Source organism: Dryobates pubescens, chromosome 25, assembly GCF_014839835.1.
Source record: "Dryobates pubescens isolate bDryPub1 chromosome 25, bDryPub1.pri, whole genome shotgun sequence".
NCBI lineage: Eukaryota > Metazoa > Chordata > Aves > Piciformes > Picidae > Dryobates > Dryobates pubescens.
The window spans coordinates 11664270-11677821 of record NC_071636.1 but is presented as its reverse complement, the minus strand read 5'-3'; the positions used below and the strand labels follow the sequence as shown (position 1 = coordinate 11677821).

Below are 13552 nucleotides of genomic sequence, written 5' to 3'. Positions count from 1 at the left end.
CCTGTTGGGAAACTGAAACCATCTGCTGAATGTTGGCAACAGCAGCCTGTTGCTGGACCACTTGTGGAAGCTTTGCAACCTGTAGTGCCATGAAATACAGAAGCATTTGGTCAAAGTACAAACTGCTAATAGCTGCAACACACCTTGCCTGGCAAAACGGCTACCAAAGTGAAAGCCTTTCCAAAGCCCTGGTCATGCTAAGTTGCAGCTTGGCATTTTCAGTGGGGGAGAGGGAGAGGGAGAGGGAGAGGGAGAGGGAGAGGGAGAGGGAGAGGGAGAGGGAGAGGGAGAGGGAGAGGGAGAGGGAGAGGGAGAGGGAGAGGGAGAGGGAGAGGGAGAGGGAGAGGGAGAGGGAGAGGGAGAGGGAGAGGGAGAGGGAGAGGGAGAGGGAGAGGGAGAGGGAGAGGGAGAGGGAGAGGGAGAGGGAGAGGGAGAGGGAGAGGGAGAGGGAGAGGGAGAGGGAGAGGGAGAGGGAGAGGGAGAGGGAGAGGGAGAGGGAGAGGGAGAGGGAGAGGGAGAGGGAGAGGGAGAGGGAGAGGGAGAGGGAGAGGGAGAGGGAGAGGGAGAGGGAGAGGGATTTTAGCTGCAATATATATATATATTTCTCCTAAATATATTTACAACTGAAGGAAGCACAGAAGTTCAAATGGCCTAAATAAACTTTTGAAAGAGCAAGGCTTCCAATTCTATCTCCCTTCCTATATCTTGGTTAGGCTGATGCAGTTACCAGAAAAGAAGGTAACTGCCAGCTGCTCTTGGCTGCCAGAGGTTAGGCAGGGAGGTAGCTCCAGGAAGCAGGAAGAACTCTGACTGCATTTTCCTCAGCAAATCCCTTGCTTAATACAAATGAGTGACCATGTATTTCTGTCAAAGAGGAAAGGAGAACTTATGGCTTAGATAGTTCCTCTGACCTGCTACCAGGCTGCATATTCAGTAGCAATGAATCTTATTGTGAAGTCAGTGTAAACAATTGTGTGACTAGAATTAAAAAGTAGATGCCAAGATGCTACATCACCTGTCACCTTTACAATTCTCCAGTCACTGTAGAGTTTAAATGTGTAAACCTGTGTTACCTGTGTTACCTGTACCTGAATCTGGGCCTGCACTTGCTGGGTTCCACCTGGTTTCTGGGTTTGGGAAATTGGAGTTGTTAAGAACTGTGTTTTAATGGCAGGCTGTGTAGTGTAAGTTACTTTTTGTTGTTGTGACGTCTGCTGTTGGGCTTGGACTGTAACCTGTTGAGCATTTATCTGCAGAAGAGAATAGAAGCATCAGTAAATACAAAATACAGGGGTGTTTTAAAGAACAAGTACATAGCTACCAAAATTCATTAAACTCAATTATCTATACAAAATGCTTCCAGGATTAACAATAGCAAAAGGAGCATTAGCAGCAAGTTTTCATGCACTTACACAAATACTCTGAATCACTTGAAGTATTTACTGAATGCAGTAATACACTTCCAAAATAGCATACTGGTGGCTGCATGACTGCAAAGCCCATGAGAAGATTGACATTTCAGGGTAAAGCCTATTTTTCACCATTTATGTTGTAAACAGTGAGAATCTTTGGGAGTATTCCACATCTGTTCATATTAGAAGTGGCTAAAAAGAATCTTCATTATAGAATAGAATAGAATAAGAATAAGAACAGAATAGAATAAGAATAGAACAGAATAAGAATAGAATAGAATTAACCAGGTTGGAAAAGACCTTTGAGATCATCGAGCCCAACCTATCACCCAACACTATCCAATCAACTAAACCATGGCACCAAGCACCCCATCCAGTCTCTTCCTGAACACCTCCAGTGATGGTGACTCCTAGGAGTGACTTCTAGGAGAATCCTAGAATGGCTTAGGTGGGAAGGGATCTCAGAGATCATCACCTACCTGCCATAGGCAGGGACACCTCAACTAGACTCAGCTGCTCAAGGCCTCATCCAACCTTGCCTTGAACATCCCCAGGGAGGAGGCAGCCACCACTTCCTTGGGCAGCCTATTCCAGAGTCTCAGCATCCTTGTACTGAAGAACTTCTTCCTAAGATCCAGCCTGAATCTACTCTCCCTCAGCTTCAAACCATTCCCCCTTGTCCTGTTGCTAGACACCCTTATGGAAAACTGTCTCTCCAGCCTTCCTGTAGGATCCCTTCAGGTACTGGAAGGCAGTTATTTAAAACAGGAAAACAACAGAACCCAGTTTGGAACATGAGAAATCAGTGCAAACAAGTCTCATTGAAAAACATTCCTAAGCACTTGACAAGGCACATGAGAAACTGTTCTCTCAAGACATACTTAAGATCCATCCCTAGAAATCCTGACTGACACCCCACCCCCAGGAGGAGTGTCCTCAGTAATTCAGAGCTGAAGCTTTGCAACCACAGAGGCATTCCATAACTTCATGGGACAGGAAACAGCAAGTACCTTCTGCTGCACAGTAGCTTGACCCTGTGCAACCTGAGGCTGGATAGCTTTCTGTTGCTGTGCTGCCTGATGATGCTTGAGTTTCAGAAGCTGCTGGACGTGCAGCGGCTGCGCAACTACCGTCTGGCCCCCTGCAAGTTACAGAAATAATTACAACTCTGAGAGTCTTCATTTTATTGCTTTGTCCCAGTAATCACAGCTTGCAAACACAGACTGTGCTTTTTATAGACTCAGGCATCTGCATAGCTTCAAGCACTAATATCCCACTGATTTTAATGGGAATAAGACATATGATTTTGACAATGGAAGGGGAAAAAAAGCAACATTCTGTTGTTCTAACAATAATCTTCCTACAGGAACAATTCTGCCCATGGCACAGGAAACATGCTACAAAATACAAGTTTTCCTACTTCCATTTTACATTTTGTTTTAAATGCTGCCATTACTACACCTTTATCTGTAAAATCTGCTCACCCACTCTCATGCACAGACTGAACAAACCCCCACAAACCAAACCAACCACATCTGGCTAAGGAATCATGCAACCCCCCCAGATTAAATGGAATAAGCTCAATTCTCTTACCTCATTTTAGAAATAAGCTGGAATTCAACCTCTATCACTTTAGGTTTTTAAAAGAGCCATTATTTGAAACATCTGACCTTTCAAAAAAAGCAGGATTTAACATCTGATTATGACTTAGCAAGTCTGCTGACATACCTGCTGCTTTCTGTGGCTGCCCAATGGCAACACTAATGCCTGCAACAGTAACAGGGAGCGTAGTGACTCCTGCAGATGACACAACGGCAGCTGGAACAGACACCACTGGAGGCTTTGCCAAAGCAACCTGGGCTGCTTGTGGAGTTTGGGCCTGGATCTGTCCTTGTGCTTGAAGCTGGGAAGCAGGAACACGAGTCTAAGCAGTAAGGAATGAAGATTACTGCACTGGCACAAAAATATTTGCTGCATATAACAAGTGAGAGTTGTAAGTGTTTCTACACAGAACTGCTCCTTCACAGTAATACAATTCAGAGCTGGTATCAGCAAGTGCAATCTAATGCTATTTATGTTACAGCTGTATCTTTTGTACTGCCTAAGGAATGCACGAAGCACTCTGTGCTCAAGTGACTGGTATCTAGTTTATTTAAGTCAGTGAAGAGAGTGAGGTGTTGAAGATTGGTTTTGCCAAGTCAAAGACCACTTACAAGACGGGCAACTTGCAGGTTTGTCACGGTAGTGCCTGTGAGAACTGTGCCAGGACGAGGTGCTGTAACAGCAGTGAGCTGTTGAGTTTGCTGTTGCTGTTGCACTTGTACTTGTGCTGTCTGCTGCTGTGCCCCTTGCTGGGTCTGCTGTGCTGCCTGCTGCTGGGGAAGCTGCAGCTTCTGCTTCTGCAACTTGATCAGCTGCTCCTGCACAAATCAAACACTTCCATCATTTCCAGTCTTTTACAGGACTACAGGGATAAAATGGAGATGTATCTGGAGCTCTAAGGAAGAAACATCCTATGGAAGACTTCAGTTGAGAGCAAAGAGCTAACAATGCAAACCCTTTATGCAATGGGTTGCCAGTACTTTATGTTTTGACCTACTGTGACAGTGGTCTGTTTGAAATGAATACCACCAGACTAGTGGCCTGCATAACATTTTAGCAGAATCCAATTTAAGAAGGAGCTACATTTCCCTCTAGCTCAAGAAACCAAGGTACAACACACGCTGTTAATGATGCTTACAATGAACAGTTAGAGTAACATACTGCATGACTTCAGAAGCATTTCCTTACCTGTGACAATTTCCCTACAGTTTTTATTTGAGCTGGAGACTGGGCTTGTGCCTGAGCCTGGATCTGTGGGACCTGCACCTGAGCAGCCTGCTGCTGCTGCTGCCTCAGAAGCTGGAAGTGAGCAGGGGTGATTGTTTTGCCAGACAGCTGGACTGTTGGTGTAGCTGTGAATAAAGGAAAAACCAAAACATTCTGAAAAATTATTTTCAACATTCAGTTTAATTCATTGGTTTCACCTGGCAAGCCAAGATGTGAAATGAGTGTTTTTCTCCTCCAGCATAGTTTGTGGACTAAAACTACAAATAAGAATAAGCAGAGTAAGTAACAAAACACATGGCTCCTTTCTTCACAATGGGTTTGAGTCGAGACAGTCAGTTCTGGTATATATAGACTATTAATAGTCATTTTTCAGCTGTAATGCCTAAAGGCCAAGTAGCTCTCTACTGCAACCCTTTATCCAGAAATACCAGAGAAAAATGTAACCTGAGCACCAGTAACAAAGCAAGTTTAATTGTGCTGCCAACAAACCCAGACTTCTAATGTGCTGGGGCCATGGTGGTCAAGCAACCTAGATGGATGTCAGGAAGAAGTTCTTCACAGAAAGAGTGACTGACCATTGGAATGGGCTGCCCAGGGAGGTGGTGGAGTCACCATCACTGGAGGTGTTTAAAAAGAGACTGGACGGGGTGCTTGGTGCTATGGTTTAGTTGATTAGATAGCGTTGGACTCAATGATCTCCAAGGTCTTTTCCAACCTGGTTAATTCTATTCTATTCTATTCCACAGAAATTCTGGGGCCTTATACATACCCTCAGAAAAACAAATCCCTAAACACTTGATTATTACCTGGTGTAACTTGAGTCACCAAAGACCTCGTCTGGGATTGCACAGGTGTTAAGTTTGTGGTTACTACTGCTGATGCTGTCACTGACGTCACTGCACGAACCCCCTGGGTAGAGGCGATGGTCACCAGTTCTGTGGAAGCAGTAGGTGCTGCTGCCGTTCGCTGCTGGGTATGGACCACCTGTGCGGTTGCAGTGCCTCCCGAAGTCTGGAAAGGAACACAGTCATTACTTCTCACAGCTTCCATCCCTCATACACAGCTATGGAACCTTCTGGAAATGGTCTAAGCAATTGCAGAAACGGAGTAAAAATGCAGAAGCAAAGGAGGTCCAACTCTGTTTGGGTAAGTCTCAGCATCCAGTTAAATCTCTTTTCAAACAAGCTGATCACCTCACCCTTAACTACATCACAGACATTTCATTTTACTGCCTTGCCATTTTTTTGCTTAATCTCCCATAGCCTTAAACTATTAAAATAATAATAAATATCATAATTAACAAAAAAAAGGTCTTTGAACTACTTCTAACAGCAGTATCTCTTAGGAAATGTTCTGATAAACTGTTGCAATATCAGATATTTTGGTAAGTGAGAGGGGTTTGATACAAGATCAACATGATGCACATGAAATTTGCAAGAAGCAGAGTTTCTGGTAACATGGAAAGCTAAAGAAGAAAACAGATATGCTGATAAAACACACAACCACGATCAGTCCAGGCACACAACTAATGACATGATCTACTCACAGTCAGGGTCCCAGGTATAACAGGTGAAGCCAGACGTTTGTTGATGGGCTGAAAGGTAGCAGCAGGAACTCCAGCAACAGTATTCACTATGACATTTCCACTCACTGTAGCTGAAAGAAAGCCAGGATTAAATGTGAGATGCTACAAGTGAAAATTTGAATGTCCTATCATCTCCAGTCATTAGAAAGTCTCCTTACCAGTCTGTATGCTTGTCCCAGTGACTGCTGTTTTGATTGCACCTGCCTATTTGGAAGACAATTAAGGGAACAGTTCAGAAAAACAATAAAGGAAAACTGAAGATAGCTCTTACTTCACTATGCAACACAAATGCTGTATTCCAGAAGGGACAACATTATTCAAATGCAGTAAAATGCACAGGTACTTCTGCATTTGCTCTACAATGTATGTATTAGGATTCTGCCACACTAATGAGCAACTGGAGACCAGTCAAATGTTTGGTGAATAGTGGACATTTGACACCCTTGTTGGCAGAAGAAGGGAGCAGCATCTTACTCTGGCACACCACAGCCACCCATCACTAAGCAGTAGATACATAGCAATACTTATGGGTCAGAACCCACCCTCTGCCTCTTCCTGTAACAGCTGAAGTACTCCTGCCCCTCCACAGGCAAAATCAAATCACCACTGCCTGCAAGCATTAGTATACAAACTGGATTGGCTCTAAAACCAAAATCCTCAGACCTGTCATCAGTTCCACTGAAAGAGACTCTGGATGAAAATTTTGCACAGATTTGCAATAAACTAACCCCATGGTAGGTCCTGGAGGATGCAACACTTCACTTGCCTCTCAAAGGTTCATAAAGCTTTGGTTTTGAAGTTACTTTAACAGAGCAGCTCTTAGAGCTACATTCTCTTTATTCTCCAAGCCTTCTGTATAAACACTGCTCATTGACTGTGTAAATCTAATTGCTCAGACTTGATTAAATTAATTTAAAAGTCTAAACTGAAAAAGGCCAAAAATATTTGCAAATGCTATAGTGGTTTTCTGCCTCAGAATGTCAAGACCTACTGCTAGAATGGTACAAACACAGTGTTAATGAGCAAAAGGAGGATACCCAGCACAGTCAGGAAAAAGAACAAAAAGAAAGGAATAGTTTGAATCTCATCATACTGACCTAAAAGTCTCACTTTCCAGAGAAGAAAAAACAGGCAAATATGGTACACACAGAAGAACTGAAGTTACTACATCAGAGGCACCAAGCTCTCCCTTTCTTACCAATACTGCTGTGTTGGCCACAGTAGTTACTGCAGTCTGCACTACTGCCTGAGGCTGCTGAACTACCTGTGCCTGAGCCTGCGGCTGAGGTTGGGCTTGTGCTTGTTGTACAGCTGGTTGCTGAGCTTGCTGCTGGCCAGCTTGCTGCTGCTGAGGCTGTGGACCTGTCTGCTGCTGGGCCCTCTGCTGTTCAGCCAAAGCCTAGGAAATCAAAGTGTGAGCTTCACAGTCTTCAAAACATGGAACAATCAGGATGTATTTGTAAAACAACAAAAGACAAAACCCTTTTATTTCTAGGCATGTGTTATATACATGTGTGCAGAGACAGCAAGACAGATCTGTCTTCACAGTTAACTCCCTAACTCCCACTTACATGGCCTAATTAGTTCCCAACTACAAGCTGCATTCATGATTATATGGCTAAGAGCATAGCACAACAAGCAATTCACCATCAACAACAAGGACAAATAACTCCTTCTGAATAATATAAGAAAGGAAGCTACAGAATGGCCAAGAATAAAGCAAAACTTTTAGATCTTCTGCATATATTGTCCAAAAAGATGCTTCTAAATGAGCATGAGTGTGACATATAGGTCCAAGGAAAGGTCCCACTTTGGACCTCGGATATCTAGATCCTAGTACATGAACAATCTGCAGCTGCTCATAACATCTATTGCACCACCAAACTTCTCCCAGAAGCCAACTTTGCTCTTACTTCCTCTGCTCTCTAATTTTTTAATTACTGCACCCACAGCTGGGATGGAGACCATACCTTCTTCTCTTTTGCAATACGTTCCGCTCGAAGGGATGCTACTTGAATTGGTGGAAGAGGCTTATCATAGTTGATTCCACTAGAAACAATGATGAGACAAAGCACACAACCATCACAAATAAATAACTGGAAGTTAAAATGGGGGGTGGGGGGGAAAAAGGCACTTTTACACAATTTGTCACTCCTTTAAGACAGAGATTGCCCACCTTTCTGCAAGCACTGATGCATGCTTTGGATTCTTCTGGAAAGGATTCATGCCAAGTCTGAAATTGAGCAAAACTCCATTAGTGGAAATAGGGAAAAAACCCAACAACTTTAAACCAATTATTTAATTTCACATGTTTGGGCAGGTAACACTGCAGTTTTGGTTTTTCATTACATTCTGTTCAGTACTGGAGCCTGCATGGAAAAAGACATTTCAGAAAGACTCAGAGTAAATATTAAATGAATACAGAAAAGGATTACACTGACAAAACAACGTACTACTAAACAGCACAGACATCAAAATGTTGCCAGTTCAGGCAAATGGAAAGTCTAGTTTACAAAGTAGATTAAAAAAAACACCACAAAACAAACCCAAACAAAAAAAGCAGAGTGCTCTTCTGCTCTTAATCACACTAAAACAAACTCATGCAGCAAGTAAAAGCTAAACCAAACACATGAAATGTGAAGGTGTTCCACTAACACAAACCCAAGATGCAAGGGAAGAGATGAACAACACAGAACCAAACCAGCAGTTTGCAATGGGGTGTAAACCAACTCTTGGCTCTGAGAGAGAATAGAATAGAATAGAATAGACCACACCACACCACACCACACCGGAAGAGACCTTCAAGATCATCACGTCCAACCCATCAACCAATCCAACCCACCTAAACAACTAACCGATGGCACCAAGCACCCCATCAAGGCTCCTCCTGAACACCTCCAATGATGGTGACTCCATCACCTCCCCCAGCAGCCCATTCCAATGGGCAATCACTCTCTCTGTATAGAACCTCTTCCTAACAGCCAGCCTAAACCTCCCCTGGTGCAGCCTGAGACTGTGTTCTCTTGTTCTGGTGCTGGCTGCCTGGGAGAAGAGACCAACATCCGCCTGTCTACAACCTCCCTTCAGGTAGTTGTAGAGAGCAATAAGGTCACCCCTGAGTCTCCTCCTCTCCAGGCTAAGCAACCCCAGCTCCCTAGTTTCCAGGGGGGCTGTGATCAGAGAGAGACTGAATGACCCCAGTTAAACTTACAGAGGTTTGCTAGGTGGGCTTCTTTTCCCTGCTATCAGCTTCATCATCTCAAAATGATTGGTGTAAAGCTGGGTGTGGGTCGCGCCTTCGTCCTGAGCGTAGATCTGGTTGGTACGAAGCGGGCGACTGTTTTTAGTCTAAGCGAAAAACGAGAACAAAGCAACTTTCAATCGCAAACAAACCCCCCTGGGCCTTCTGTCTACGCAATAAACACACGGTGCACGCTTGCAGTGTATTTAAAAACGGCCTCCAACAAATCTACCACAGACTGGTTTCTGCCTCCTGTCATAACTTACTGTTACACAAAACTCTACGGGAAATGTATAAAGTAAAAAAAAAAAGCGAAACAAAGGAGCAGTTCTCACGGTCACACTGGCATCAGCACTTGGGGGACATACAAAATGGCAAACTCTAACTTGAAAAAGAATTTTTGCTTTAGTTTAGACTTTGTGAGTTCAATTCAGTACCCAAACCAAAAGCCCATTAGTTTATAGTTATGCCTGGCGCACACATAAAGAACAAAAACCAGCACTGCACTGCTCTCCCAGCAAAGCTATGTTAACATCCAACACACCATGCCACTCTAATGTTTGGCTTCTCCTAAGTAGAAACTACCAGTCAGGGACAAATCTGCTTCTCAGTCAGAGAGTGGGACTACAGCCAGAGGTTCTAGATTCTCTCCCCAGTTCTGTCACTAAATTGCTGTGTGGTTTGGAAGAAGCTCTGTGTGTGATCACGAATTTAGTGGTTTCTGTAGAGTACTAACATCCTCATTTACTAAAAGGTGCTTCAGATGTTAAATTCACTATGTAATTTGTAATCCACTTAGACTCTAGCATGAAGTGCATTCTTACAGATCTTAAGTACCATCATAAAAACCAGGGTAAGTTACATGGTGGTTGTTAGGTGGAATAAAAACAACAAAACAGCCACTACAGTTTAAGTGAAATCACAAACTTCTTGCATGTTTTCAAATTTATCTATCAAATCCAAAAGCTGAAGGCTGGGGTCAATCCACTGTATCAACAAAGAAAGGAAAAATAAATTTGGGATTTGAATTGATGTTTTAGAACTCAAGTAACACTCAACATGGATCTCATATGAATTATCTGCCCACCTCCATTGCTGCTAAATACCACAGTGTCTAGATTTGATTTTGAAAGAATACCAATGCACACCTTATAAATACTTTTTGTCTTCTTTTTAGGATTAGCTTCGTACATTAGCTGTAAAATAAGAAGGAAAGTTAGATGATCTTTTGTGGAAGATTTTGTTCAGGTGCTTTTTTTTTTTTTTTTCTTTTCAAAGAAATCACATAAAATTAAGTGGAAATCCTGATGAGGATCATTTTATAATCTTTTAAAAGGGTTTGTTTTTTGTTTGTTTTTTTTTTTCTATTTACACTGTCGAAACATTTAACAAAATAACAAAAAATAAACAAAACCAACTGTTTATGGAGATAAGGGGGAAAAAAAAAACAGCTCTACAAACTTAAGGTAAAAAGAGATGCATCACTCTCTGTGAACTCACCTTTCCTTCTTCCCTTGGTATTATGACATTTTCGTATCTGTTTCGGCACTGTTTGGGCGAGCGATAGACTCTGCTGCAGGAGTTAACAACATCACTAACCAGGTCCCAATTGGGAGTGTGGGCTGGCGATACAACAGCAAGATTTAAAGGAAGCTCCAGCAGCTGCTTCACTGCCTGCAACAGATAAAGGGACAGAGGCTTGAGATGACAAATCACTGCAATCATCCAAACCTACCCTTATCTGTGCGTGTCCACACGCTGTTACCGTAATGGTACAGAGTGCTTAGGGCTCAGGCTATGGGTTCACCTAGGTTCACAGCAAATAAACAACCAGTAAATGCTATTATGTACAAGAAAACACTTGGAGATTGGCATAAGAGGAGCACAGAGATGCCATTCAAGTGCTCCTCTCTTCACAAAGGTGAGGATGACCTTAGCTGCATTTGCTGTCCAGCCAGCAAAACTAATCTGGAAGTAAGTGATCTCTACAACAAAAACAGGGCTTTAATCATGTGTTCTGTAGTTTAATTTTGAATGGATCCTTAGAGGAACACAAATGATAGGCAATCTGTTCTGAGTCATGTCAGCAAAATGGCAGACTAGCCATTAAGAAATAGAAATAACCTTGAAGTGATGAAGTGCAGAAAGAGCTACTCCTGGAGCTAGAAGCAAATACACAATTGATAATAACAGCACCAGGTGCCGGTATCATCTGACCTGCAGAAGTGCCCAGTCTTCACTGATCAACCACTCTGGATTATCCTGTCCTGCCTCAGCAGCTGGTTTGACTAGAGTTGGCAAAGGCTTTGCAAACTGTGTTTGTTGCTTCAACAAGATGTTTTTCTTTTGCTCTTTGCCCTCTCGGCGCATTTTCAGCATTCCCGGTGTTGCCCGATCGAAAAGCGAACGAGGTGGAATAACAGCCTCTCCATGCCGCTGCTTTTTCTTCCTACCTGCAGCTAAGGCAAAAAGAAAGAAAAAAAAAGGAAAATAAAAATTTGACCCAGACCATGCTTGGTAAATAGTTCATAAAACCATGGAATGGCTTAGGTTGGAAGGGACCTCAGACATCATCTACTCCAACCTCCCCGCCATGGGCAGCAACACCTCTTGACTAGACTCAGATGCTCAAGGCCTCATCCAACCTGACCTTAAACACCTCCAGGGAGGAGGCATCCACAGCCTCTCTGGGCAACCTATTCCAAAGTCTCATCACCCTCATACTGAAGAGCTTCTTTCTAAGACCTAGTATAAATTTACTCCCCCCTAGCTTAAAACCATTCCCCCTTGTCCTAATGCCAGACACCCTTACATAAAGTCCCTCTCCAGTCTTCCTGTAGGATCCATTCAGATACTGGAAAGCAGCTCTAAAGTGATGAGGAGTCTTCTCTAGGAAGAAGCTCCCTCCTTTTGAGGGAGCTGAACAACCCCAGCTCCCTCAGCCTATCCTCATAGCAGAGGTGTTCCCACCCTTGGATCATCCTTGTGGCCCTCCACTGCACTCACAGCTCTGTGTTCTTATGATGGGGACATCAGAACTGGACACAGTACCTCTACCATTCTCTAATTCCTCTGCCACTTATAGCTGCAAAATGCCCCTACAGGCATACAGAGTAGTCCTTCTGCCTCTTAAAACCATATTGCCAGTACCTGAGCAAAATCTAGCATAAAATAAGATCAGCCTTGCCCTAACTCACAGAGCAGAGAACTGGTTTTCTAAAATTACCCTTTTTAAAACTCCTGGATGCCTAAATAGAAAGACACAGTGTAGGAACTGGAACTTCCACTGTGTGACTGTGGTGAGACTAGAATTTTATCTTTTTGGACCTGCAAATTTGATCTTTACTGCACCAGACACATAGGAGGTATGGAAACTTCCCTGATTTCTTTACCTTTCAGCAATCAATCTCAGAACAGCCTTGAACAAACACGTACCAGATGGATCTGTTTTGTGTCGCTTACGCTCCTTCCTGACATAGACAGGAGGCAACTTTGATTCTGGAATAGGGGTGGTGTCATACATCAGGCACATAACAGAATCTATGTAGATGTCATTGTCATCCTGAGGTGGAGTGGGAGGTGTCCAGAGCTGCATGAACCAAAATTTGTAGTTACTGCAGTATTAAATCTCCACTGACCTTTCTGTTTCAAGAAATAAAAAGCCTGCCGAGGCTGCCTGGTTGTTACTGTTACTTACCGGCATTATTTCAGTTTGTCCATCTGGACCCTCGTAGACATACTCCTACACAAAAAAAAGAAAACACAACTCAAATGATCCAACTGAACCCTGAAGGAAAACCTATTCTCAGAATAACTGTTAAGAAATACACTCCTCAGAAAAAGAAGACTAATCAGGAATTACTTTGTTGTACGCATCCTCCCGAGTGTAGGTTAAAAGTTCCTCTTCATCCTCCCAAAGCATTTTCTGCTCTTTTTCCTTTAACTCCTTCATATGCTGGACTTCCCATGCTTTTTTGGCAGACTTCAATTCCATCTAGGTGAAAATCATACTACTTACAAACTTTACATAGGAAAAGACACCAGATTAAAATTTAGCAGCTTGTATTTTTACAGGCAAACTCCTTGAACTTTGTTACAAGATTTCAGTTCTTAAAAATGTCAATTTCTTAACACAAATGCATTTAGAATAGATTGTTTGGGTTTCTGCTTGAGGTTTTTAAACCCTTAAAACAAAGCAAACTCAGAATTTGTTTCATAGATTCATAGAATGGTTTAGGTTGGAACAGACCTTAAAGGTTGTCTGGCTCCAATCTGCCTGCCATGGGCAGGGGCACCTTCCAGTAGACCAGGTCGCTCAAGACAACCAGAACACAGATCCAAAATAAGCAAGCTCACTGGAATTAATGAAATGTTATCTTCTGCTGCCAATGGAGTAGAATTTTCTGAGCTCTGCTCAACAATGCTATTCCCATTTTATAAAAAGGAAATTAAGAACAGACACCTGCTTAAACTAAGAGACAAAAT

The 13552-nt window shown here is 42.9% G+C and overlaps 1 protein-coding gene across 1 annotated transcript in view; it reads right to left on the bottom strand.

Moving 5' to 3' along the window:
- LOC104309709 (E1A-binding protein p400) overlaps nucleotides 1–13552 on the bottom strand; it is a 52527-nt gene that overhangs the window by 2601 nt on the left and 36374 nt on the right. The window contains exons 36-54 of the mRNA XM_054173253.1: nucleotides 12930–13061; nucleotides 12765–12809; nucleotides 12503–12656; nucleotides 11285–11526; nucleotides 10568–10741; nucleotides 10216–10263; nucleotides 9038–9174; nucleotides 8003–8059; nucleotides 7797–7875; nucleotides 7025–7225; nucleotides 5985–6030; nucleotides 5788–5897; nucleotides 5048–5252; nucleotides 4203–4366; nucleotides 3626–3832; nucleotides 3141–3336; nucleotides 2423–2553; nucleotides 1089–1250; nucleotides 2–79 (exon numbers count right to left, since the gene is read on the bottom strand). Of these exons, the coding sequence (XP_054029228.1) occupies nucleotides 2–79; nucleotides 1089–1250; nucleotides 2423–2553; nucleotides 3141–3336; nucleotides 3626–3832; nucleotides 4203–4366; nucleotides 5048–5252; nucleotides 5788–5897; nucleotides 5985–6030; nucleotides 7025–7225; nucleotides 7797–7875; nucleotides 8003–8059; nucleotides 9038–9174; nucleotides 10216–10263; nucleotides 10568–10741; nucleotides 11285–11526; nucleotides 12503–12656; nucleotides 12765–12809; nucleotides 12930–13061 (2568 nt within the window). The remainder of the gene's footprint in view (nucleotide 1; nucleotides 80–1088; nucleotides 1251–2422; nucleotides 2554–3140; nucleotides 3337–3625; nucleotides 3833–4202; nucleotides 4367–5047; nucleotides 5253–5787; nucleotides 5898–5984; nucleotides 6031–7024; nucleotides 7226–7796; nucleotides 7876–8002; nucleotides 8060–9037; nucleotides 9175–10215; nucleotides 10264–10567; nucleotides 10742–11284; nucleotides 11527–12502; nucleotides 12657–12764; nucleotides 12810–12929; nucleotides 13062–13552) is intronic.